Source organism: Lithobates pipiens, unplaced genomic scaffold, assembly GCF_037356315.1.
Source record: "Lithobates pipiens isolate NorthernLeopardFrog02 unplaced genomic scaffold, aLitPip1_a1.2 Scaffold_13, whole genome shotgun sequence".
Lineage (NCBI taxonomy): Eukaryota > Metazoa > Chordata > Amphibia > Anura > Ranidae > Lithobates > Lithobates pipiens.
In genome coordinates this window covers 430,700,020-430,725,926 of record NW_027507718.1, presented here as the reverse complement: position 1 = coordinate 430,725,926, position 25,907 = coordinate 430,700,020, and the positions used below count along the sequence as shown (strand labels likewise).

Sequence of the window (25,907 nt, the reverse complement as noted above, 5' to 3'; positions counted from 1 at the left end):
CTTGCTGCTCCCCGGTCACATTCTAGAAGCCCCCCCTCCCCCTTCATGACCCCCCAGACCTGGCCGGACCCCCCCGATCACCGGCTGCCTGCTAACCTATGACTGTCGGGGATCGGGTTGAGCTCCGGTTACCTGCATTGGGACAAGAGGAGGAAGGGGGAGGAGAGCCGGGGGGTGGGGGGAGGGGAGAGACTGCAATATCATTTGTGAATCGTTCTCAGGGCTGCAGATACATATTGCTAACACATGCAGGTAGACCGACTGCGGCTCCCGCCCTCCATACAGCCCCGAGCCGCTCTCCGGACACATTACCGGGGGAAGCATCGCCATACATGCCCGGGATCCTACAAAGAGAAAGTGTGGGGGGGCCACTGACATCACACATCCCCGGTCTGGACATCACATCCCTCCGCTGTCCCGGGAACTGACACACACCGGGGACCCGAGGAGATCATCACCATACCAGGATCCGAGAAGATCACCACCAAACCAGGATCCGAGAAGATCACCACCAAACCAGGACTGGAGGAGATCGTCAGGACCAGAGGAGATCACCACCAAACCAGGACCCGAGGAGATCACCAAACCAGGACCCTAGGAGACCACCACCAAACCAGGACCCTAGGAGACCACCACCGAACCAGGACCCTAGGAGACCACCACCAAACCAGGACCCTAGGAGACCACCACCAAACCAGGACCCTAGGAGACCACCACCAAACCAGGACCCTAGGAGACCACCACCAAACCAGGACCCTAGGAGACCACCACCAAACCAGGACCCTAGGAGACCACCACCAAACCAGGACCCGAGGAGATCACCACCAAACCAGGACCCTAGGAGACCACCACCAAACCAGGACTGACTGCTGATCAGAACCAAGGCAGGAGAACTGCTGATCAGGACTGGAGGAAATCAGTACCAAGAGGAGAGATCAGCCCAGGCAGGAGGACCGGAGATCAGACCTGAGACTGGAGGACTGGGGGGGAGATGAGCACTGCTAGAGGAGTACAGGACCACATCAGCCTGAGAGAGGAGTACAGGGGAGCAGCACCCAGAGAGCAGAACAAGGGATACACATTATCTTAAATATTCTATATTTCCATAGAGGAGTACAAGGTACACATTACCGGCTATCAGCACTCGTCTTCAATATTATAGCCTACCCATAGAGGAGTACAGCTGCTGATCAGCACCCGTAGAGGAGTACAAGGGACAGAGTATACTCGGCACTCATCTCCAATAGTCCATCCTATAGAGGAGCGCAGCACCCACAGAGGAGTACAAGGGGCACTCATCTCCAAAATGCTATCCTAGAAAGGAATACAGGAGCTCAGGACACAATATACTCATCTCCAATATTCTATACATCCTGCAGAGGAGATCAGCACCCATAAAGGAGTACAAGGAACACACAGTGTTCTCAGCACTCATCAATCCTTTCCTATAGAGGAACTCATCACCTATAGAGGAGTACAAGGGACACAGTATACTCATCTTCATTTTCTTATAGAGGAGTACAAGGGACAGTATACTCCTCTCCAATATTGTAGCTTTCCTGCAGAGAAGATCATCGCCCAGTAAAGGTCCCCTGCCCCGGGGCCCCGCACTGAGTAGGGCAGGGGAGGGGGATCAGGGATCATTGGCAGAGGAGTAATCGGAGAGCTATGAGCGGGTAACTTTACCCCGGGACATCACACGCCGCTCCCGCCCCCCCATAGGCTCCGCTCTTCCCCCAGCACACAGCTCCGCGGCCCGGCTCCGCAGCCATGAGGACCTTATGGGGATGCTGCGCGTTCCTGCTGCGGCTGTCGCTGACTCTGGCCGCCTCCAACAAGCTGCTGAAGTACCGGATCGCCGAGGAAGGGCAGCCCGACATCAGGATCGGTAACGTGGCTTCGGACATCAGCATCGTGGCCGGTTCGGGCGAGGTGACCTTCAGCTTGGAGTCCGGCTCCGACTTCTTCAAGATCGACAACATGACCGGCGAGCTGAGCACCAACGAGCGCCGCATAGACCGGGAGAAGCTGCCGCAGTGTCAGATGATCTTCGATGAGAACGAATGCTTCATCGACTTCGAAGTGTCGGTGATCGGCCCTTCTCAGAGCTGGGTGGAGCTGTTCGAGGGCAGGGTGGTCATCCTGGACATTAACGACAACACCCCGACCTTCCCGTCCCCGGTGCTCACCCTGACCGTGGAGGAGAACCGGCCGGTGGGGACCCTCTACCTGCTGCCCACCGCCACCGACCGCGACTTCGGCCGGAACGGCATCGAACGCTACGAGCTGATCCCGGACGCCGGGGAGAGCCTGTTCGTGTCCGGGCGCCGGGGCAGCGGGGAGAGCGCCCTCTACCCGGGCAAGAGGCGGATGGAGACCGACGGCAGGAGCAGCGTGTTCGAGCTGCAGGTAGCCGACACCTCCGACGGGGAGAAGCAGCCGCAGCTCATCGTTAAGGGGGCTCTGGACCGGGAACAGCGCGATTCGTACGAGCTGACCCTGCGGGTCCGGGACGGCGGAGAACAACCGCGCTCCTCGCAGTCCATCCTCCGGGTCCTCATCACCGATGTCAATGACAACAGCCCCCGCTTCGAGAAGAGCGTGTACGAGGCCGACCTGGCGGAGAACAGCGCCCCGGGGACCCCCATCCTGCAGCTCAAGGCCACCGATTACGATGTCGGGGTGAACGGGCAGATCGAGTATGTCTTCGGCGCGGCCACCGAGTCGGTGAGGAGGCTGCTCCGATTGGACGAGAACTCGGGCTGGCTGAGCGTCATGCATAGGATAGACCGCGAGGAGGTCAACCAGCTCCGCTTCACCGTCATGGCCCGGGACCGCGGCCAGCCCCCGAAGACCGACAAGGCCACCGTCATCCTCAACATCAAGGATGAGAACGATAACGTGCCGCTGATTGACATCAGGAAGATCGGCCGGATCCCGGTGAAGGATGGCATGGCCAGCGTGGCCGAGGACGTCTTGGTGGACACCCCCATCGCCCTGGTGCAGGTGTCCGATAGGGACCAGGGCGAGAATGGAGTGGTCACCTGCACCGTGGTCGGGGATGTTCCTTTCCAACTCAAACCGGCCAGTGACAGCGAGGGGGAGCAGAATAAGAAAAAGTATTTCCTACACACCTCAGCCCCCCTGGACTATGAGAACGTCAAGGAGTACAATGTCATCATAGTGGCTGTGGACTCTGGTAGCCCCAGCTTGTCCAGCAACAACTCCTTACTGGTCAAGGTGGTGGACACCAATGACAACCCCCCAGTCTTCAGCCAGCCTGTGGTTGAGGTTGCCTTCCCAGAGAACAATGTCCCTGGCGAAAGGGTGGCCACAGTCATAGCCACTGATGCCGACAGTGGCAAGAACGCCGAAATCGCTTACTCCCTGGAGCAATCAGTAGCTGGGGTCTTCTCCATCCACCCAGACTCTGGGGACATCACCGCCAACATAGTTCTGGACCGGGAGGACAACGACCGATATGAGTTCAAAGTGGTGGCCAAGGATAAGGGTCTGCCCACCACCATGCAAGGCACTGCCACCGTGGTGGTGCAAGTGGCCGACACCAACGACAATGACCCCAAGTTCATGCAGGAGGTCTTCAACTTCTACGTCAAGGAGAACCTTCAACCCAACAGCCCTGTGGGGATGGTGACGGTGATGGATGCCGACAAAGGTCGAAATGCAGAGATGAGTTTGTTCATAGAGGAGGACAGTGGCATCTTCAAAATAGAGAACAACACCGGCACCATCTGCTCCACCATCTCCTTTGACATGGAGCAACAAACTTCTTACACTTTCAAAGTCAAAGCTGTAGATGGTGGGGACCCCCCAAGGTCTGCTACAGCCACAGTCTCCCTCTTTGTCATGGATGAGAATGACAATGCCCCCATCATCACCAGCCCCATCAACAGCTCCTATACTGTGGTCCCCCCTTCCAGTGGTGTCAAGACAGTGGTGGCTACAGTTGTGGCCATGGACACTGACTCTGGAGTCAATAAAGAACTCAACTTTAGCATTGTTGGAGGAAACCCCTTTAAGCTCTTTGAAATCAACCCAGCCAGTGGGGTGGTGTCTCTGATTGGGAAGCTGGCCTCCAAGCACTATGGCCTTCACCGCTTGGTCATCCAAGTCAATGACAGCGGTCAACCTCCACAGTCCACCACAGCCCTTGTCCACGTGTTCATCAATGAGACTGTCTTCAATGCTTCAGTGGTGGATTCCCAAATTGCCAGAAGTTTGCATACCCCCTTAACCCAGGACATAGCAGGGGACCCCAGTTATGAAATGAGCAAGCAGAGACTAAGCATAGTGATTGGTGTGGTGGCTGGCATCATGACTGTCATCCTGATCATCCTGGTGGTGGTCATGGCACGCTACTGTAGGGCCAAGAGTAACAATGGCTATGAAGCTGGCAAAAAAGATCACGAGGACTTCTTCACACCTCAGCAGCATGACAAATCCAAAAAACCCAAAAAGGATAAGAAAAATAAAAAGTCCAAACAGCCCTTGTATAGCAGCATAGTGACAGTGGAGGCATCAAAGCCAAATGGGCAGAGATATGACAGTGTGAATGAAAAGCTGTCTGACAGCCCCAGCATGGGAAGATACAGAACTGTGAATGGAGGTCCCGGAAGCCCTGACCTAGCAAGGCATTACAAATCTAGTTCCCCGCTACCTACTGTGCAGCTTCATCCCCAGTCACCTACTGCTGGGAAAAAGCACCAGGCTGTGCAAGATTTACCACCAGCCAACACTTTTGTAGGAGCTGGAGACAACATCTCAATTGGATCAGATCACTGTTCTGAGTACAGTTGTCAGACCAATAACAAGTACAGCAAACAGGTAAGCAAAAAGAAAATGTTCAATAATGTGCAATGCAATCAACCAAGTGCTTTTGATATGCTGTGAAAAAAAGAGAGAAAAATAATATATATATATTCTTCAAAAAGTTTCTGCATTTTTAAATATAAAAGTGCAGAAACTTTTTGAAGAACCCTTATATATTTAACGAGCATATGATGTCATGTCAGCTATAAACACCTAGACCCAACATTTCCATTAGAACAGAAAGCTTGTTTTGCATCCAACAGCCAATCAGTTTAAGGGGATTATTTTTTAATTTCCTTTTGCTTGCTTGAAGCAAGCACAGGTTCACTTGGCTTGGCTACCTAAAGCAAGCCACGTCGAGTCAAAACCCGAACGCTCTGTCAATCGAAAAACAAAAGTGGCGAATACGAATGTGCCACAATTTGTTTCATTTTTCGAAACAAAATCCAGCATGTTGGACCAGGAACTTTTTATTGTGATACAGCAGCTGGCACACTAATGATACAACAAAGAATTTTCATTTGGTTTTTGACTCATCTATGGCCTGCTTTAGGTTCCATTCACACTTGTGCGATTTGTCATGCGACTTTGGACGTTAAAGTCACATAAGTCACACCCCATTCTTTTCAATGGCACCTGTTCAAATTGGTGTGACTTGAAAGTCGCAGAGACATTTAAAAGGTGCCTGCACTACTTTGGTGCAACTTTTGATGCAACTTTTTTGCCGTAGTTTAAACGTGTGCGATTTGTCATGCGATTTGACAGTTCCAATTCACATAACAAACCGCACACCGTTGCTGGCAATGCAACCTATTCAAATCGAGTCGCAGCGACTTTGAAAAAGGTTCTTGCACTACTTTTTCATTGTGACTTCTGTTAAATGAAGTTGCATGCTGCAGTGAAATCGGAGGTGCAAATCGCACTCATCTGCAGCTTTGAAATCTCAGATCGCATGACAAATCACAGTGATCTGCGATTTTGAAATTGTGAGATTTTAAAGCCGAACTAGTGTGAACCAGGGCAATATTGGAGGTGCAAATCGCACTGATCTGCGGCTTTAAAATCACGCAGCTGTAAAGCCACACTGACGTGTGAACCAGGATGAAATCGGAAGTACAAATCTCACTGATCTGCGGCTATAGAATCACGCAATTTAAAAGTCGCACTGGTGTGAAACAGGGTGGAATCGGAGGTGCAAATCGCACTGATCTGCGGCTTTAAAACCACACAATTTAAAAGCCACACTGATGTGAAGCAGGGCAAAATCGAAGGTTCAAATCGCACTGATCTGCAGCTTTGAAATCCTGCTGAAGTAGCACGATTTCAAACCTACAAGTGTGAACAAGGGCTGATCCACAGAAAGTCAGATCTAAAATCGCACCAAAAATTGCATCAAAGCCATGTTCCACAGTCACACTGAAAATCGTGCGATTTTGGAGACGCTAATGTGAACAGAGCCTAGGCTCGTAAGCTCCATTCACAAAGCATTAACACAAGAATAACCATCTTTACTCAAGCCACGTGACTGTCATTTTCAAATCTTGAAATAACTGTCACTTTTTTTTTTGTTTTAGCTGTGTGAGTTGAGCCTCTGATCTGCAATCCCTTAGTGGTGGAAGAATACTGTATCTTCTTATTGAGAACGTCTTCCTCTGCAGTGCACTGATTTCAGTGCGTTGAGACCGCAGCTGCTGTCATCAAGGGGTTAATCACATACTTTTTTTTTTTAAGCGTTTTAACATGTCGCCTGCAGATGTGCCCCAGATCAGCTCCTCGGAGGCTGACGCACAGAAAGGTGTACATTTTTGCATTCCTAATGAAGATCTGTTTTAGCTGGAAATATCCGACTGGGTTACTGGGAGTATTACCCCCCCGCACACACACACACACACACATCCCCCCTTTAATCTGATTGAATGAGACAAGAATAAGTTAGCAGGGCTGTCATCATGCTCTGTATGCCTATTATTGCTATTTATGTATGTACACCCCTACTATACATGCACACGCTGCTATTATATCTTATAGGCGGCTGTGTATTCTAATAGCTTTATTATTAGCCCCACTTGATTATTAGCAGACTAATAGCCCCCCGTTTGGATTTGGCTCCTATGCAATCACCAGGCAGGGTAATTACATTGAGAATTAAGCGCACCGATTCTGCGTTTTTTTTTTTTTTTTTTTTTACTGTAACATGTAAAGGTGAAACTCATTTATCTGGTGTTAATGCAGCATTTGGTTAGCATGCTACTATCAGGCTGAACTCTGTCATTTCATGAGCACTGGGAGAGCCTGGCAGCCAATAGAATGTAACACAGTGGTGACTTGCAAAGACTGGCAATAGCTCTGCAGGCTGATGCCACTAATGGAAAGGTTTGTGCTAGATATCTGATGCTGACATGACATCATATCATGCGGAGTTTTCATTAGACACAGGCTGTGGAAAGCAGTTTAATCACAGACCTCAGATCCGTATGCTTTAATGATAGAAATATGAGACCCTATTAACCCTTTTGCTGGAAAAGAACTCTCATGTCAGTTATATTTGTTTTTTTTTAAAGTGCATGTACCCCCAAATTTCCCTTTGTGTTATTTAATAACATTCTTTTAAGCAGCACGTTGTAAGGTCATTTCATTGAAGGCAGAGATCTGCAGTTTCCCATAGGAACCAGATGTATGTCAGTGTAGAGAAGTCGCAAATTCTGAAAGCTGACTTTTCATTGGTCGCTGTGGGTAGGCACATTGTTCTTGTATTAAACCCCAAAAACGTAAATGTGATATATTATAGTTTACCTGCCCCTTCAATGTGGTGGCTGCATTCGTTTCCTGTCCTAGGGTGTCTCATTCGGACAGCAGCATTGTCGATCTGGGGAAAGGGGTTAGTGTTTGATGTCCTGGCAAATTTAGGCAAATTCAATCTAAACTCCAGCTGACCCTTTTTTAAGCAGCAACAGCTTTTAATCCTTCTCAAATAAAGATTTTACATAAATGAATAAAAGCTGATCATTGTTGGCACCCCTATTAGTGTTAAATGGTTTGTCTCAACTCTCTAACTGCCGCTTTCGCGGTTAAAGGGAAGTGAGAAATAGCAGACATATTATTGGCAGGATCACCAGGCGAAAAAAGGCCTCATGCACACTGGATGTTTTTTTATGTGGCTTTTAGGGGCATCTGGGGTTCCTTTTTTTTCTGCTTCTAAACACCCCTGCATGCTAGCCTATGGGGTTGATCTACTAAAACTAGAGAGTGCAAAATGTGGTGCAGCTGGTAGCCAATCAGCTTCTTACTCCAGCTTGTTCAATTATGCTTTGACAAAAATCTTTAAAGCTGATTGGTTTCTATGCAGAGCTGCACCAGATTTTGCACGCTTCAGTTTTAGTAAATCAACCTCCACGTGTCCATGTAGACACACAGGTGCGACTTGACAGGTCAAATCTCATATGACAAGTCGCACCCTATGGATGGCGATAAAAACTGTTTGAATCCGTGTGACGCTGACTTTCCTGTGCCGCATCGAATTGAAAAAGTAGTTCCTGCACTACTTTTGGTGATTTCAGGTGTGACTTGCATAGACATCTGTGCATGAAGTCGCACTGATGCCAGCCAAGTCGCACCTGAAGCCGTACTGATGTCAGCCATGTCGCACCTGAAATCGCACACTGACATCAGCCAAGTCGCACCTGAAGTCGTACTGACGTCAGCCAAGTCGCAACTGAAGTTGCACTGGCATGCGGCTTTGAAATCGTGCGATTTCAAGTGAAGTCGCATGATTTCAAAGCTGCATTTACTGTGAACCTACACTTGGAAGAGTTTAGAGACAGAAAAAATCCCCACAGCCAGTTGCGTCCAGGAGCAATGGCGTTTTGGTTTGACGCTTGTAAACGCTAGGCACGTTTAACACTTGAGTATTAATTAATTTCAATGGCCAGAATAAATTATTATTCTGGCCAATTAAATGAATTACCGCCTGTGCCTAAACATGTTACATGCGTTTACAAGCGTCCACCTTTTTTTTTTTTTTCTGCCAAAACGCTGCTGCCAGAAAGAAGGACGTCTAGGAGAATTAGCAACAATCCAGTCTGCATGAGACCTAAATGAAAAAAGCCCCCCCCCCCAAAAAAAAAGAAAACAAATGCAGCCACCCTAAGAATGATTACATTGCAATAGAATACATTTGTTTTGGGGATTAATACCTCTTTAATTGAAGAACTTTGGGGCTTATTAATATAAGATAAAGAACAATCGACAAAGTGCAGTAACCCATAGGAACCAATCAGACTTCATTCTTCTCTTCTAGCGACGGCTGCTATTGGTTACTGTATTTTGCACCTTCTCTTAGCCTGTTGGAGTCTCTTCCAGTATGTGTAGCAATGCATGGGCTTTATGTCTGCTGATGTCATGTTTTTCTTGGCAGAATCCTATTTTCTCTCCTTGTCCTGAAAGTCTGCTCTTTCACCCCCAAGTCGCTGCTGCGAGGCTAGACATTTGTTTTTCTATCAGCCAACAGACAGACAAAGGCACTTTTGGTATGCTGCATTTGTCTGCTGTAGCAATGAGGCAAAACAGTAACCAGAATTGTGTCACTGACATTTCCTTCCACGGCCATCATCGGTGTGTGATGGTAAGTCAGCGACTACGGTAGAGAAATGTTGCATAGTCTGGCTTATTTATTAAAGCGATCCAAAGAGAAGCCACGAGGTCCCGTAATCCCCCCCAACCTATCAGATCTCAGGATTCCGTAGATCATCTTTATTCCTCGGCTCTTCTATGGCTTTGCCTTAATAAATACGGACTTTGGCTTTCAGTTGTATTATTATTATTATTATACAGAATTTACAGCAAATACAAAATTCTACAGTGTTATATTTGCTTTTGTTATGCCTACCTAAGACTAAATGTTATGCAATATGTTTACTAATAATGTAACAACAACAACAAAACAAAACAATCTTAAAAATAACATCTGAAGTGTATCAGCATTGCACAGAATTCTGACAATACCTTTTTTTTAGCATTCTATTCTATGTATTTCCTTGACATTGGCTGCACATAGAGCATCTTGATTTAATGTGTTTGTATAGACTCCTCTGAAGTCTAGCAGTTTGTCACATGAAACTTTGTAGCTTTTAAGCAACATTGTTTATTTTAGGAAGTAGCTAGTTGTATATCATTCTAATTACCTCTAATTGATGTGTGCGTGTGTGGCTTTCCTACTAGCAGGGGTTCTTTTTTCATCCTTATTAAAAGAAAAAAAAAAAAAAAAAAAGGAAAGAGAAGATTGTGTAATTAATAATTTTTTTTTTTTTTACGGTTGCATCATTTATACAAATTAGGCTCGGTTCACACTTTTGCGATGCGGGAACCCTGCGAATCCACTGCGGGTTCCCGCATCACACTGCCATATACGAACTGCGGGGAGTGTCAATACATTGTTAATGACACCCCCATTTCATCTTGCATATCGCACTGCGGATTGACAGGTCGGACACAAATCGGATCACATAGGTGTGAACACACATGCGATCTGATTCTGGTGCAGACTAAAAAAAAAACAGGGTCCTGTGCGGGTTTAGTCTGAATGTAATGCGATTTCAACAATACTATCTGTATGACTGAAATTGCATTGCTTGGACATCGCGGTGCATTTGCAGTGTGTTGCGAATCACATGCGATCTCGCACCACGCAGCAGTGTGAACCAGCCCTGAGAGCTGGTGTAAGCGGGCTTGGGGTGCTTTGGAGATGCGTTTGCCATGCATTCACATTGACGTCAGCCTCAGAATCCCGGATACACTGGTCCTGAGGGCTCATGCACACTGCAGCTCAAAGAAGCTTGTACAGGCTTTTGAGCTTTTTTGAGCTCTTATTTATTTCTGCCTGGAATCCCACCATCCATGTTAGCCAATGTGGTCCATGCACGATATGGCTTTTTCAGGAGTTTACAGGCAGAAAAAAACAATCCCCACCAAACTCGCATTTTTGAGAGGAACTTTCAAGCAGAAAAGACGCTTAAGTTGGAAAAAACACGGGAAATAGCATTAAAAATTTCAAAGAAGCTTGAAAACACAAAAAATAAAAAATAAAAAAAGGAAAAATGAGCTGAGGGGAGGGTTTGCGAAAAAAAAACAAACAAAAAAAAACGCATAAGCTCAGAGAAGCTTAAAATAGCTCAAAAAAGCTCAATAAAAATGTGCAAAAGCACCCAAAAAAGTACAAGCTTCTACAAGCTGAAATAAAAGCTCAAATGCCTGTAAAAGCAGATTATTATTATTATTTTTTTGTAGTGTGCATGAGCCCTTAATAGCATAGGGCTTTAGTTTCTGAAACAGGAACCGTAGCATATGATCAATCAAATGAGAACCTTTTTACAACATCATTTTTTCAGTGAAGGGTTGAATCTGATTGGTGGACAACACAGATATTCCTTATTACATTGGAGAGCATTTAGTGCAGTGGAACATTAAGGCCCCATTAACACCTGAGCGATTTTCTGCTTGAGCTTCTTTTTGGTATGAGCGTCTTTTTGGCAGATTACAAGCGTTTTTGGCCCCATAGACTTAAATAGAAATGCTTGACTTGAGCATTTTCTGCTTAAATAGTAGCTCTCCACTATTTATTCCCCTCGTATTGGCAAAAAAAAAACTGAAGTTGTAAAATGTTTGTAATAGACTTCTAAAACGCTTTAAAAATGCTTGCAAAAAGCTGCAAAAAAGCTTAAAAGAACTCCCTAAAATGTCAGTAAATCCATATGATTAGGTGTGAATGGAGCCTAAGGCTCTGTTCTCACCTGAGCGATTTTCTGCTGAAAGCTTGTAGCTCTAAAACGCTGAACAAGCCAAATCCTATTCATTTCCATGGCCCCTGTTCACATCTGAGCATTTTGGTCCCTAAAGCACAACGCCTGCCATTCAAAAAAGTACATGAGCTAATTTTTGGCAGATTACAAGCGTTTTTGGCCCCATAGATTTCAATAGAAATGCCTGACTTGAGTGTTTTACAAGCATTTTCAGCTCAAAAAGCAGCTCTCCACCCCTAATTTCCTTTCCCTCTCCCCCTCTAGTGGTTTCTATTGGCCAGACAAAATTGCCTGAAGCTTAAACACTAGTAATACAGTTCTAAAATGCTTTAAAAATGCTTGTAAAAAGCTGCAAAAATTTTGAATAAAACGCAGAAAAACGCTAGTAAATTACTACTCTCAGGTGTGAATGGAGCCTTACATTCACAAGTAGCCTAGAAGGACTGATCCTAAGTTAACATTGACACCGTGGGGGGACCGCATGTGATTCTTTGCAGTGCGATTTGAGCCCACCGCACCCGTATGAAAAAGGTGCATGCACCCATTTGTGACGCACTGGAATCAGATCGCATGCCATCCAATTCAGCCGATCGCACTGCAGTGTGTGAACAGTTTTTGTGGTGTCGTTACCTGAACACTGGCATTGGCAGCGGGTCGCATGAATGAAGTGTAATTGTGATGTGGCCCAGGAAATGCAGAGGAATCGCTGCAAACACCGCACCGAATCAGTGTGAACCTAGGCTCAGCTATCTTTTGTGAAAGCTTCTGATGGAAAGATTTGTCACCGACAGTCTGTGTGTTACATGTAACAGCCAATCAGATTTTTTTCTTAGAACATTATGGGAACTGGATGGGAAGGTTTGAAGGAGGAGCTTCTATGAAGTCTCGTATTCAAAGTCTTGATGTTTTTTTTCTTTTGTTTTTTTTTCTTACTTGGTTTAAGGCTGCGCATTTTAGGCGGTGCATTTTAGGCGCACTACCATTAAACTCTATAGAATATGCGTTTTTCTGAAAGCGCCTCAAAGATGCAGCATGCAGGACTCTTTTTAGCACACCGTGTCTATAATGCACAGATGTGAACGGGGCCTTTGAAGGAAACATGGCTTTGGCAATGCAAACTGGGGGGGGGGGGGGGGGGGGGTTGATTTACTAAAACTGGAGAGTGCAAAATCTGGTGCAGCTCTGCACAGTAGCAAATCAGCTTCTAACTTCAGCTTGAAGGTTTGATAATAAGCCCTGGTTCCCACCAGTGCGACTTGTCATGGGACTTGACAGTTCAAAGTCGCATGGCAAGTTGCACCCCATTTGTGGCAATGCCGCGACTCAAATTGCAGTGACTTTGAAAAAGGTTCCTGCGTTATTTTTGTGCGATTTCAGTGAAGTTGCAAATGACGTTGTACACACATCAGCAAGCTGCACTTGAAATCATACTGCTTTGAAGTCGCAAAATTTCAAAACCGCACTGGTGTGAACCAGGCTAAAATCTCGGAGCTGATTGGTTTCTATGCAGAGTTGCACCAGATTTTGCGCTCTCCGGTTTTAGTAAATCACCCCCTTTAGAACCAAGATCCTCTTGTTGTCATAGAACTACAAGTCCCAGCATGTCTGCCAATTGGTTGGGCATTCTGCGACTTTGTCTATAGATATAGTGTATGGATGAACATGCGAACATAGCTTATTATCAGCCAGATCAGTAGATATTATTATTATTATTATACAGGATTTATATAGCGCCAACAGTTTACGCAGCACTTTACAATATAAAAGGGAGACAATACAGTTACAATACAATAAAATACAAGAGGATTAAGAGGGCCCTGCTCAGAAGAGCTTACAATCAAATAGATCTAAAGGAAAAACGCCATGGATGCGTCTATGGTTGCTGCATATGTCCAACTATGTTCTTGCTGTGTCAGCACCTCTCATGCATATTGCATACAGAAGCATGCAAGCTAAATGAATAGGCACATGTAGGCATGCGTTGGGGAGGGCCTTGACCTGCGTGGTAATGGTGGAAGCCGATACCTAGTGCCATTAGTTTAATTAGACTAAGTAAGTGATACATCTTATTGACCACAATATCAGAGGTCAGGGAAATCGTTTCCATTTACAAAATAGTGTATCTCAGGCCGTTTGACAAACATATGTAAAAGAATATGCCGTCTGCAACCAGATAGTAAGATTTCTTGTCAGCAGATGCTGTAACACACAAATGAGAATGTATAACTATACCCAAACAGGAAAATAAATCTATGTGGAGATAGGCTACTGTGTGCAGTACAAGCGCTACTGATTAGGACATTGGTGACGTACATTGTCATCTATCGTCCCAGCAGTAACACCGTGTTCTGCAGGTTGCTGATCAGCTGTACCGTGGTGTTGGTCGCGCAGTTCTTGTGAATGTCAGAAAAATCTGTATAACACATAAAACAATGCAGAGGTCTAAATTAGTACACAGCTCTAGTCTGGATGTCTGTGCGGTCCCCGTACCGGCATGGCTGTATTCTGTGCAGCTGGCTTAGGAAAACTGAAGCAAATGCATGAGCCGTTCTCACCTGAATGCTATGTCTTGTGTCAGGTGAGGCTCAAAAAACTACACAAGTTTCTTAGGGGCATATTCACATATTTTTTGGCCATTGCTGCGTTTTTGTTTGAGCATCTTTGCACACATATATGAGCATTATAGAAGAGTATTTTAAGTGTTTTCATGTGTATTCAAAGTCCAGGCATTTTGTTTTATTCAATGGAAAGCACTAGAACAGGGGTGTCAAACTCAATTTGATTGTGGGCTGCATCAGCAGTATTGTTTCTCTCAAAGGGCTGGTTGTATCTGGGGTGCACTACTACAGAGTTCAGAAATGCATTATGTACAGAGTGCAGGGTTCGGGAGTGCATTACACACATAATAAAGAGTACAGGATTACGCTACAGAGTATAGAGTTCAGGAGTACATTACGCACATAGTACAGAGTTCAACATTACGCTAATAACAGAGTGCAGAGTTCAGGAGTGCATTATGTACAGAGTGTAGGGTTCAGGAATGCATAAAGCACATAGTGCAGAGTACAGGATTATGCTACATACAGAGTGCAGATTTCAGGAGTGCGCTACTAACATAGTGAAGAGTTCAGGAGTGGATTATGTACAGAGTACAGGGTTCAGGGGTGTGTTTTGCACAAAGTGCAGATTCAGGGGTGTGCTATGCACAGAGTGCAGAGTTCAGGGGTGCACTATGCACAGAGTGCAGGTTTTAGGGTGTTCTACATACAGAGTGCAAGTTTTAGGGTTGCGCTACATACAGAGTGCAGGGTTCAGTAGTGCATTATGTACAGAGTGCAGGGTACAGTGGTGCATTATGTACAGAGTGCAGGGTTCAGTAGTGCATTATGTACAGAGTGCAGGGTTCAGTGGTGCATTATGTACAGAGTGCAGGGTTTAGGGGTGCACTGCATACAGAGTGCAAGGTTCAGTAGTGCATTATGTACAGAGTGCAGGATTTAGGAGTGTGCTGCATACAGAATACAAGGTTCAGGAGTGTGTTACATACAGAGTCTAGCATTCAGGGGTGTGTTGTGTACAGAGTGCAGGGTTTAGGGGTGTGTTATGCACAGTTTGCCACCCCCCACCCCTTCCCAAAGCTTCCTTGCATCTCTCTCTCCTACCTGGCACAACTCTGTTACCTCCCTTTGTAGCCTGCTCTGCCTTGCCTTCTCTCTCTCAGATTCAGGAGATCTGTCCCTGCCATGCCCTACTGTGAGTGCATGCAGGATTCTGTTAGATCCAGGATCCACTCTGAGCAAAGCTGTTCATTATAAATACAGAGAGGAGATCTGGAGAGTTAGAGTTGGAGGTGGCGGGATGGACTTCCGGAATGTTCCGGCTGCAAAACTGGGTGTTAAGGACACATGACAAGGCTTGATGGTTCAGATTTGGCCTATGGGCCTTGTGTTTAACATGTGTACTAGGAGGAGGAGATCAAGCTTAAAAATGCCTGAAAAATGCTTGAAAAAACACCAATAAAATCAAAATTTGGATATTTTTAGGCGTGCCTATTGAAGTCTATGGAGCCAAAATGCCCAAATCCGCTTCAGAAATAGCTCATGTAGCTTTGGAAGCTTCAGGCTTGGAGCTACAAGCATCTGAGTGCTCATTTGTGAACAGTCACCATAGAAATACATTGTCTTTTGGATGTTGAGCATTTTGGAGCTTCATGCTTCAATTTGGAATATGCTTAGGTATGAATGTGGTCTATAGACTTTAATGGGAGTGCCTCAAAAAAAATAAAAATTGAAAAATGTACGTTTTTTTTGCGCTCTCCCATTTTAAAAGTATATGGGGCCAAACAAGGTGTAAATCTACTCCTGTACTACAAGTTGCATGTAAAAACAAAAAGGACTTTTGCCCATAGCTTCCTATTAGATGGTAACTTCAGTTCTCTGAAGTAAAATTGGGGTTGTGTTGGACAACAACTCTTCTTTTCTTGATCCAGTTTGCGTTATCTCCTGTGTGTTTCAGGTCAATACCATAACATTAGCACACCAATATATCTGTGTGACTTGAAAGTGGTAATGTTTGTAGTTTCCATTCATCCTGGTCCAATAACACATCGCAACCTCTAACCTCTAATTGGACCAAAGGGAAAACACTCATGACAAAGACACATGTAGGGGAGATATATAACTTTTAAAATTCAATTTGTTGACTTTTACATTCCTTTTTGTGTGCATGACCCTCATCATTATTCAGTTACATGAACAGAGAGCTCTAATGAATGGAGTCCCATGGGGAGTGCGCACACTTCTTCGGGGTTAGTCGAAGTATAATGTGCAGCTGACATGGAAAGGGTCATCAGGCCACGTGACACCAGGACAGCCTTGAACGGGAGTACATTTCAGAAGACAATGTAGTCGTATTAATGGATCCCTTAATGTTCTTAATGTTTTATGGAATTCCACAGCATATTTGTTAAAGTGGAACTTCGATCTCTTAGTAAAGTAGAATATTTCTTTACTGAGGAATGTAGTGGGAGTTATTTCTCAAGGAATTTACCAACAGTCAGGTCAACTATTTCGTGTAAATCCAATTGCCTTTTATTTATCGAAGGGTTTACAAGGTTTTTCGTTTTTTTTTTCTACCCTTCACCTTGCAGCACATGACTGCTCCTGCTTTTCAGATGTCTGTGCTATCTATCATTGTACTTGGATACACATGTAAGAAGTGATCAGGCGTCCTATATATTGGTGCAATATTTGTCCATAAATTAAGCGTTCTTATGGTTTTATGGTCTCAAAATAAATTCTGCTCCTCTTTTGAACTAACTTGCTGTGTGGCACACCACCATCTCACACACATACACATACACTTCGACCAATTTAGGACTCATGTATAATACAGCTTCTAAACTTGAGTTTAGGAACTTTTGGCGTTTTTTTTTTACCAAAGCTCCTCAACACAAATTCATAAAAGCCTATATGTCTATGCACACATAGGTTTTTAAAAGACTTTAGAAGCTGCTGCAGTTATGGGAGGTTCAACCTCCCTCAATCTCCTTTCAGGACAGGAACGTTTTAAAAAATCGGTTTGCGGTTGCTCGTGGCCGGCAGTCAACAGAGTCTTTGTGTACCTGAGCCCTTAGACATGAGCAATTTAACTACTGACATGTCTTTTGAAGTGTGGTAGGAAACCAGAGTACCTTGATACCCATGTAACCATAGGAAGAAAATGCAAACTCCATGTGGGTAGTGTCCTGCTGAAAGGCAGACATGCTAACCAATAAGCTACTGTGTTGCCCTGTCTTTGCCCATCTCCTTCAATTTATCATACTGGTTGACATCACAGCTTGCTGGGATCAAACTAGCAGAGGCTTCTGTGTACCATGGCAGATGGACACAGCTAGGTGTTGTTGAGAAGAATAAGTGTAAACTGAAACATGAGAGCTCATTATTCTAGAGAAAGTTTTTTTTCTTTTTTTAGATGGAAGCAAAATGAGATTAGTCAGCTGATGATGCACAATGGGGAGATCACTAAACCTCAGGAACATGCTGCACATAGGTGTGCACAGCCAACTGCATTAGGGTGTGCATCCTAAAGCTCAAGCACACATGTATGTAAGTGTATATATAAGCATATATATATAATGTATATATGCTGCATATATACTGTATGTATATATATTTATACACACACACACATATACACAGGGCTTTTTTTCCTTAGAGAATAGGTGCAGGAGAGCAGGGTTCAGGGGTGCACAGTGTACAGAGAGCAGAGTTCAGGGGTGCACAGTGTAGGGTTCAGGGGTGCGCAGGGTTCAGGGATGTACAGGGTTCAGTGGTGCGCAGTGTACAGAGTGCAGGGTTCAGGGGTGTGCAGGGTTCAGGGGTGTGGAGTGTACAGGGAGCATGGTTCAGGGGTGTGCAGTGTAAAGAGAGCAGGGTTCAGGGATGCACAGTGTACAGAGAGCAGGGTTCAGGGGTGCACAGTGCAGGGTTCAGGGGTGGACAGTGTACAGAGAGCAGGGTTCAGGGGTGCACAGTGCAGGGTTCAGGGGTGCACAGTGTACAGAGAGCAGGGTTCAGGGGTGCACAGTGCAGGGTTCAGGGGTGCACAGTGTACAGAGAGCAGGGTTCAGGGGTGCACAATGCAGGGTTCAGGGGTGCACAGTTTACAGAGAACAGGGTTCAGGGATGCACAGTGTACAGAGAGCAGGGTTCAGGGGTGCACAGTGTACAGAGAGCAGGGTTCAGGGATGTGCAGTGTACAGAGTACAGGATTCAGGGGTGCACAGTGTACAGAGAGCAGGGTTCTGGGGTGCACAGTGTACAGAGAGCAGGGTTCAGGGATGTGCAGTGTACAGAGTACAGGATTCAGGGGTGCGCAGTGTACAGAGAGCAGGGTTCAGGGGTGCACAGTGTGCAGGAAGTAGGGTTCAGGGGTGCATTTTTAACTGACCAGTGAGCAGTAAGCTCCAGAGCCCTGTGCACTTGGGGTGAATATGTTATGCCCAGGCACTCCTGGCACACCTTGTGCACACCCCTATGATGCTGCAGTTATCTACCCAACATTACACCCTTCCATAAGCTTAAATTATGCATACCACTTAGAAAATGAGCCATGTATAGCCACTCAAAGCTAAGACATTGTCCTTTTATTTTTTAAATAAAGGTTGGTGTTTTTATAGCATTAGCTCTTTCGGTTAGTTCATGTATCCTAAGGCATACATCTGATGAGTACAGAAGTACTATTGATGAGTTGTGTGTGCTAATTAATAATAGCCGTTTATGTTTTAGCATGTAATTACCATATATAAAAACCTATATCCTAAGTATATGAGGCTATTTAAACACAATAAAAGGGTGCTGTATGCCAAGGGATTAGATGAGTTAACACTCATACATTTAATAAAACTGAGAAACACTGAGATTCCATTTGAGAAGCCCTGGAAAGTTATAATAAGCCAGTAAAACATTGAAACGTCACCAGCACACCATTGGAAAAATATACATTCATTTAATAGTGCAGAGGCGAATGAGTCAAATAAGCCAACGTTCCGGGGCTGCGCAAGGTCCCTTCCTCAAAGCGACATAGTCACGGAGTGCTGGAAATTTATGCTGCACCATCTGCTGCAGTCATTGCATGCACCCATCTATTACCAAGGTCCAACACTGAAAGTAGTGCAGTCCTCATCCTTTGATTTAATAGGCCAACATCCACCAAGTGAAATGGTTCGTTTTTAGAACTAAGGTCTAAAATAAAATTTTAGGACTAAAATACGTCATTTTTTATCTTGCAACCTCGCCGACCTGCCAGTGACCTAAAAAATTTTCTGCAGTTAGTCACTACGTCTTGGTCAGTGGCCTGATTCCAACCTACTGATTGGTCAGTAAGAGCTTTAGCACACTCATTTTAGTCTTATATGAAGGTAAAACCAGCATCTTATACTATCTGTATTTAAATACAATGAATCATTTTATGATTGATACATAACCGGATTCAATTATGATCTTTTATTGTCTACCTGGAGTTCTGCTTTAAAGTGTTAGTTCTTAATTTTTATAGATGACCCAGCTGTAGTAGGTTTGTCTGTGCAACTTGGGCTGCATTCACAGCTAAGCATATCATCTTTGATCGCTTTTCCGGCGCTATTTTGGCGCGTTTTAACTATAAATAAATGATTTACCCTTAACTTTAACCATTACTCCTTCAAAAAATAAAAAAATAAATAACTTAACACCCTAACCCCTACACAAAATAAATTATTATTATTAATAATGTATTTTTTGTTCACATTTGGGTGCTTATTGTTTATTATTATTATTAATAGTAATAATATTGTATTTAATATTTTTTAAGGCTAGAGGTTAATTATTATTTATTAATGTATTACATATTATTTTATTTTACTTATTTATGATGATTTTTAGCTGTTTGTGTATTTATTTTACATTTATTTATACATATATTATTACTATTTTATTTTTAAAATTTCTTCATGTGAGCAGGAAATGCAAACATGCGTGACAAAACGTGTGACTGCGCGTAAAAACATGCGAATGGCATGTTTCCATCCATTTCCATGAGAATAAAAACGTGCCAATAATGCTCAAATCTGCCAGATTTGAGCTACAAAAAAAAGCTCCAGAACTTTTTTGAGCTTCAAGCATTTGGCTTCAGGCGACATGGAGTGGAGATGTGAACCAACTCCATAGAGAATAATTAATTTTTTCCCCCTCCAGCGTTTTGGAGCCTCAAGATACAAAACGCTTAGGTGTGAATGCAGCCTAAGTGTATGACTCTTCTGTGCATAATGTATTATAAAATGCAAAGAGAAAAGTACAGATAGACAGGCCAGATATTAATGTTCATGTTCTTTTAGTGTAAGAACATGTGTTAGAAATACCAAAATGTTCACTTTGCCAGTCATCATTTTTAAGCGGCTTCAATAAATGCCATTGCAATGGATACGATTTGGGATTGATGATCCTCTAGAAGTCATTTTATCTGCATAATTTAAGATTGAATAGCGTGACCTTTATCTATTTTTAATCATGTATATACAAATGTAAAAATGAGATGATTAGACCAGTCCACAAGTGATGTGAAAATAAATCCTGATGTCAATGTCCACCATCCACCACCATAGTGATCTAAATAACAGTGCCTCCACCAACAGCTGAAAGGCTTGCTTACCAGCTCCTATTGATCCCTCATTACGAGGGGTCATTAGTGCTTGTGGCTTTAGCCCAACCGAGTACTTTCTCCAGTTCCAGATGGTCTCCCAACCAGATCACTCCTTGGCATCCTACAAGATGTGAAGATTTCTCACTCAGGTTCCAGGTGATGCATCTCCTCCATCCGGAGGAAACACAAAGACAGTTGTGTTGGTCTCCCAACAAGATCACCCCTTGGCACCATATAAGATGTGAAGATTTCTCATTCAGGTTCCAGGTGATGCATCTCCTCCATCCGGAGGAAACGCAAAGACAGTTGTGTTGGTCTCCCAACAAGATCACCCTTTAGCACCGTATAAGATGTGACGATTTCTCACTCAGGTTCCAGGTGATGCATCTCCTCCATATGGAGGAAACACAAAGACAGTTGTGTTGGTCTCCCAACAAGATCACCCCTTAGCACCGTATAAGATGTGAAGATTTCTCACTCAGGTTCCAGGTGATGCATCTCCTCCGTCCAGAGGAAACACAAAGACAGTTGTGTTGGTCTCCCAACAAGATCACCCCTTGGCACCATATAAGATGTGAAGATTTCTCACTAAGGTTCCAGGTGATGCATCTCCTCCATCCAAAGGAAACACAAAGACAGTTGTGTTGTGATTTTTTGTGTTTCCTCCGGACGGAAGAGATGTATCACCTGGAACCTGAGTGAGAAATCTTCACATCTTATTTGTGCCAAGGGGTGATCTTATTGGGAGACCATCTGGACCTGGAGAAAGGCCTTGGCTGGACTAAAGCCACAAGCAATAACGCTTCAATCAATGGGATCAAAGGAGCTGGTAAGCTAGCCTTTCAGCTGTTGGTGGAGGCACTGATATTTAAGATCACTATGGTGGTGGATGGTGGAGATTGACATCAGGATTCATTTTCACATCACTTGTAGACTGTTCTAATCATCTAATCTTTACATTTGTATGTACATGATTGAATAGCGCAACCTTTATCTATTTTATGTTTACTCACTGTGTAGACAGAGTTTTTTTTTATATTTTAAGGTTTGTTAATGTTATAATATCTATCCTGTGCAGCAACCCGTAACCAACCATTACCCCTGAATTTTCTAAAGACAGACCAAAAATATGATTGGTGATTGGTTGCAGTTAGGTACAACATTGATTTTTAACCTTGCCTAATATAGCCTTGCATTAAGAAAGGTTTTCATAGCCCAGTTTGTAGGCATTAAACTGACATTAGATAAAGGTCACTATATGCCTACCACTGAGAAACATAGCTCAATACAACTTAAATGATTCTATTATTGATACATTAGATGATGGGAGCAATTTTCAATTTTGCTATATATGTCATATTGACATAGTCATTAGGTAGGCTGCTAAATATACATCTAAATGTGCTTTGATGTCATAGCTGACAAGTTAGGTATGGTTTATTTCTGGCGTGTCTTCTATGAGACAGAGCCATCATGCAGGCTGGGTGGACTGGGCCTTTGGTATGGGTGGCTTAGTGCTTTATAATTAGGGATTTGCTGAGTTGGGTCTAAAGTTAGGGAAGGAAAGTCTTAAATCTTGTTTCCTAAGCAGTGTACTTAACAAACCACTGACTACTAACCACCGCAGAGATAGAATTCACTTCTTGTAAACTGCTGTATTCTACTCTAGAAAGTTTTTATTTTTTTTATCAAATATAGGCCATCTTAAATACTTGGACTTTCATTGTTGTCGGTTAAAGTCACTATAGACTCATTTCACTTTTAATTTGAAGGACTTAATTATAAGCAGTTAATTAAGTTTTGCTGATTCCTTTCTATTCCATTTATAAATGTTCAAACCCAATCTAGGATTGCTGAGTTTATAGATAGAATTTTTGCTTTCATTTTATAGACATGATACGATTGTCTTGATTCTCATTGTATTGGTAGAACGTCTATGGATAGCCCAATATAAGCCCTTGTAGAAAGGTCCAGGTTGGACAATCTTGGGGGAAGAATCAAATGATTATGATGGCTATTACTAGCTGATAATTCTTGTTCCTAGAAGTAAAAAGCTTGTAGCCCCCATCCACACCGGTGTGATTTGACAGTCTCACATCGCATGGCAGGGCGCCCCCTATTGTTGGCAATGAAACCGTTCAAATAGTTGCAACTCAGAAAAAAGGTTCCTGCACTGGGGAATTGCATGTATTTCAGGGATGTACTGAATATGCTTCTTTCTAATTTCCCTGACATACATTTTATATGGTGCAGGCTATATCTATATTATCTATAAAAACATAGAAAGTGTGAACAGTTTTTGGGGCCTGTAGCAACCAATCACATTTGTCTTCCTTTTTCCCTCTACCACAATAGTAAAGAGGAACTGACGTCTGCTCACATAATTTGTAGTAAAAACATCTTTGCCATTCTGAAGCTTCCCTCCAACCACTTTGCATATTATTTTATATATTGTGATTCTGTACTTGCCAAATATGCTGCAGAAATCTCCCTCCACTGAGTCTGGCTGCAACCATTTTAACTGTGGGCAGCTGAAGCTTCTGCCTGTTCACTTCCTGGATTTATACACACCTCCAGCTCTGCAGCTCTCATTGGCCTTCTTCTGACTCATCCCCCCTCCCTTCCTGGCAAACTCTCACAAGAGTGAGTGAGAGAGAGAGCTATGCATGATGTCATAAGGCTTTTTGCCAGACAAGAAACAGAAAGTGTAATGTATAAGTTATTTACTGGCAGAAAAAAAATACTAACCAAAGTTAAAACAACAAGGGCATGGGATATATTGGATGGAAAGTTGAAAAAATGACTTTGGCTGGGTTCACACCTCCGACGGATGCTGCTCACAGCAGGGGTCTGGTGCTTCCATGTTCTCCATTTCAGGAACGAATCAGGGCTGAATTTTTGACTGAATTCAGGCCCTGAAATGGAGCCAAAGACTCACAGAGCATCTGTACAAACCGCTTCTCAGCCATAACAGAGATATGTGAACCAACGCCATAGAGAGCCGGTCACAATCTCCTGTCATGTGACTTGGATGCTAGGAGACTAGGGTTGCCACCTGTCCAGGATTCACCCAGACAGTCCAGGTTTTGAATCAGTCTGTCTGAAACCCGGACATAGTGTACTATGTTCCATACGAGTGCACGGGTGTGTCTCAGTGTGTACTATGTTCCATACAAGTGCACGGATGTGTCTCAGTATGTACTATGTTCCATAAGAGTGCACAGGTGTATCTCAGTATGTACTATGTTCCATAAGAATGCACGGATGTGTCTCAGTATGTACTATGTTCCGTACGAATGCACGGGTGTGTCTCAGTATGTACTATGTTCCATACAAGTGCACGGACGTGTCTCAGTGTGTACTAGGTTCCATACGAGTGCACGGATGTGTCTCAGTGTGTACTATGTTCCATACGAGTGCACGGATGTGTCTCAGTATGTACTATGTTCCATACAAGTGCACGGACGTGTCTCAGTGTGTACTATGTTCCATACGAGTGCACGGATGTGTCTCAGTGTGTACTATGTTCCATACGAGTGCACGGATGTGTCTCAGTATGTACTATGTTCCATACAAGTGCACGGACGTGTCTCAGTGTGTACTATGTTCCATACGAGTGCACGGATGTGTCTCAGTGTGTACTATGTTCCATACGAGTGCACGGATGTGTCTCAGTATGTACTATGTTTCATACAAGTGCACGGACGTGTCTCAGTGTGTACTAGGTTCCATACGAGTGCACGGATGTGTCTCAGTGTGTACTATGTTCCATACGAATGCACGGGTGTGTCTCAGTATGTACTATGTTCCATACAAGTGCACGGACGTGTCTCAGTGTGTACTAGGTTCCATACGAGTGCACGGATGTGTCTCAGTGTGTACTATGTTCCATACGAGTGCACGGATGTGTCTCAGTATGTACTATGTTCCATACAAGTGCACGGATGTGTCTCAGTATGTACTATGTTCCATAAGAGTGCACAGGTGTGTCTCAGTATGTACTATGTTCCATAGGAATGCACGGGTGTGTCTCAGTGTGTACTATGTTCCATACGGATGTGTGTCAGTATGTACTATGTTCCATAAGAATGCCTGGGCGGCCTGTAAGCCCCTGTGAACCATTTACCTATGCTCTCCGACAATCCAAACAGATTAATTCGGTGCCATTGAGGAGGCGATGTGTCGAGATGACAGTTTACAGCAGCTAGGCCTGCACTGTGCTTCACAGTTCACAGGATTTCTATGCAGGTATCAAAGAACAGATAAAATCACACACGTTTTTACAGCTCTCATCACCTGAAGGATTTTCCAGACGATTCTCTCCCCAGTAAATGTTTCTGGTACAGGCTGGAGGGTGTGTGCTTTATATTGCTTGTTCCATGCTTTAGACTGTACATTGTTCGGGCAGAAAGCACTTTGTGTTGGTTAATACCCGATTGTTTTGTATGTCAAAACATAACCATAAAAGAGGATTTCCCATGTGCTGGGGGCACTGGGCGAGGTAGATGTTGTGTAATCAAGGTTTGCTCCAGAAGCCTTTTAGGTGCATTTTATGCATGAGATGTGGTGTCAGCTATTATTGTTTTTAATAATATTCTCAGTGTGCTGACTGTAAGCCCCGTAGTAAATGTGAGCAGTATAAATCATGTTCAGAAAAGATTTAATAAGCTGCTTTGCAAGTACAATATTTTGATCTTTGAGTAAATATGCCATTTTGATGACGTCACTATTGCTGCATTACTGATTGTGCAGCTCATGTCACTTACTGGATGGATGGAAGGAAGGAAGTAAGGAAGGAAAGAAGGGTAGGGGGAGGAATAGATGGAAAAAAAGAGTGTATGGATGAATGGAAGAAAGGATGGATGGATGAAAGAATAGGTAGGCAGATAGATAGACACTAATGCCCCGTACACACGATTGGAAATTCGGCCAGCAAAAGACCAATGAGAGCTTTTGGTCAGAAAATGCAATCGTATGTATGCTCCATCTGACTTTTGCTGGCCGAATTTCGGTCGGCAAAAGATTGGGAGCATGTTCTTAATTTTTCGGTTGGAGAAAGTTCCTATCCGAAAATGCGTTCGTGTGTATGCAATTCCGACACGC

The 25,907-nt window shown here is 44.1% G+C and overlaps 1 protein-coding gene across 9 annotated transcripts in view; it reads left to right on the top strand.

Annotated features, from left to right (window-relative positions):
* Positions 1 to 204: 204 nt before the first annotated feature.
* Positions 205 to 25,907, top strand: part of PCDH7 (protocadherin 7) — a 1,090,234-nt gene continuing 1,064,531 nt past the window's right edge. For 5 of the 9 annotated variants that reach the window (XM_077477669.1, XM_077477666.1, XM_077477667.1 and 2 more), the window contains exon 1: positions 205 to 4,845. In XM_077477669.1, the coding sequence (XP_077333795.1) occupies positions 1,771 to 4,845 (3,075 nt within the window). In that variant the 5' untranslated portion in view covers positions 205 to 1,770. The remainder of the gene's footprint in view (positions 4,846 to 25,907) is intronic. The other 4 variants (XM_077477670.1, XM_077477671.1, XM_077477672.1 and 1 more) reach the window with 2 other exon arrangements.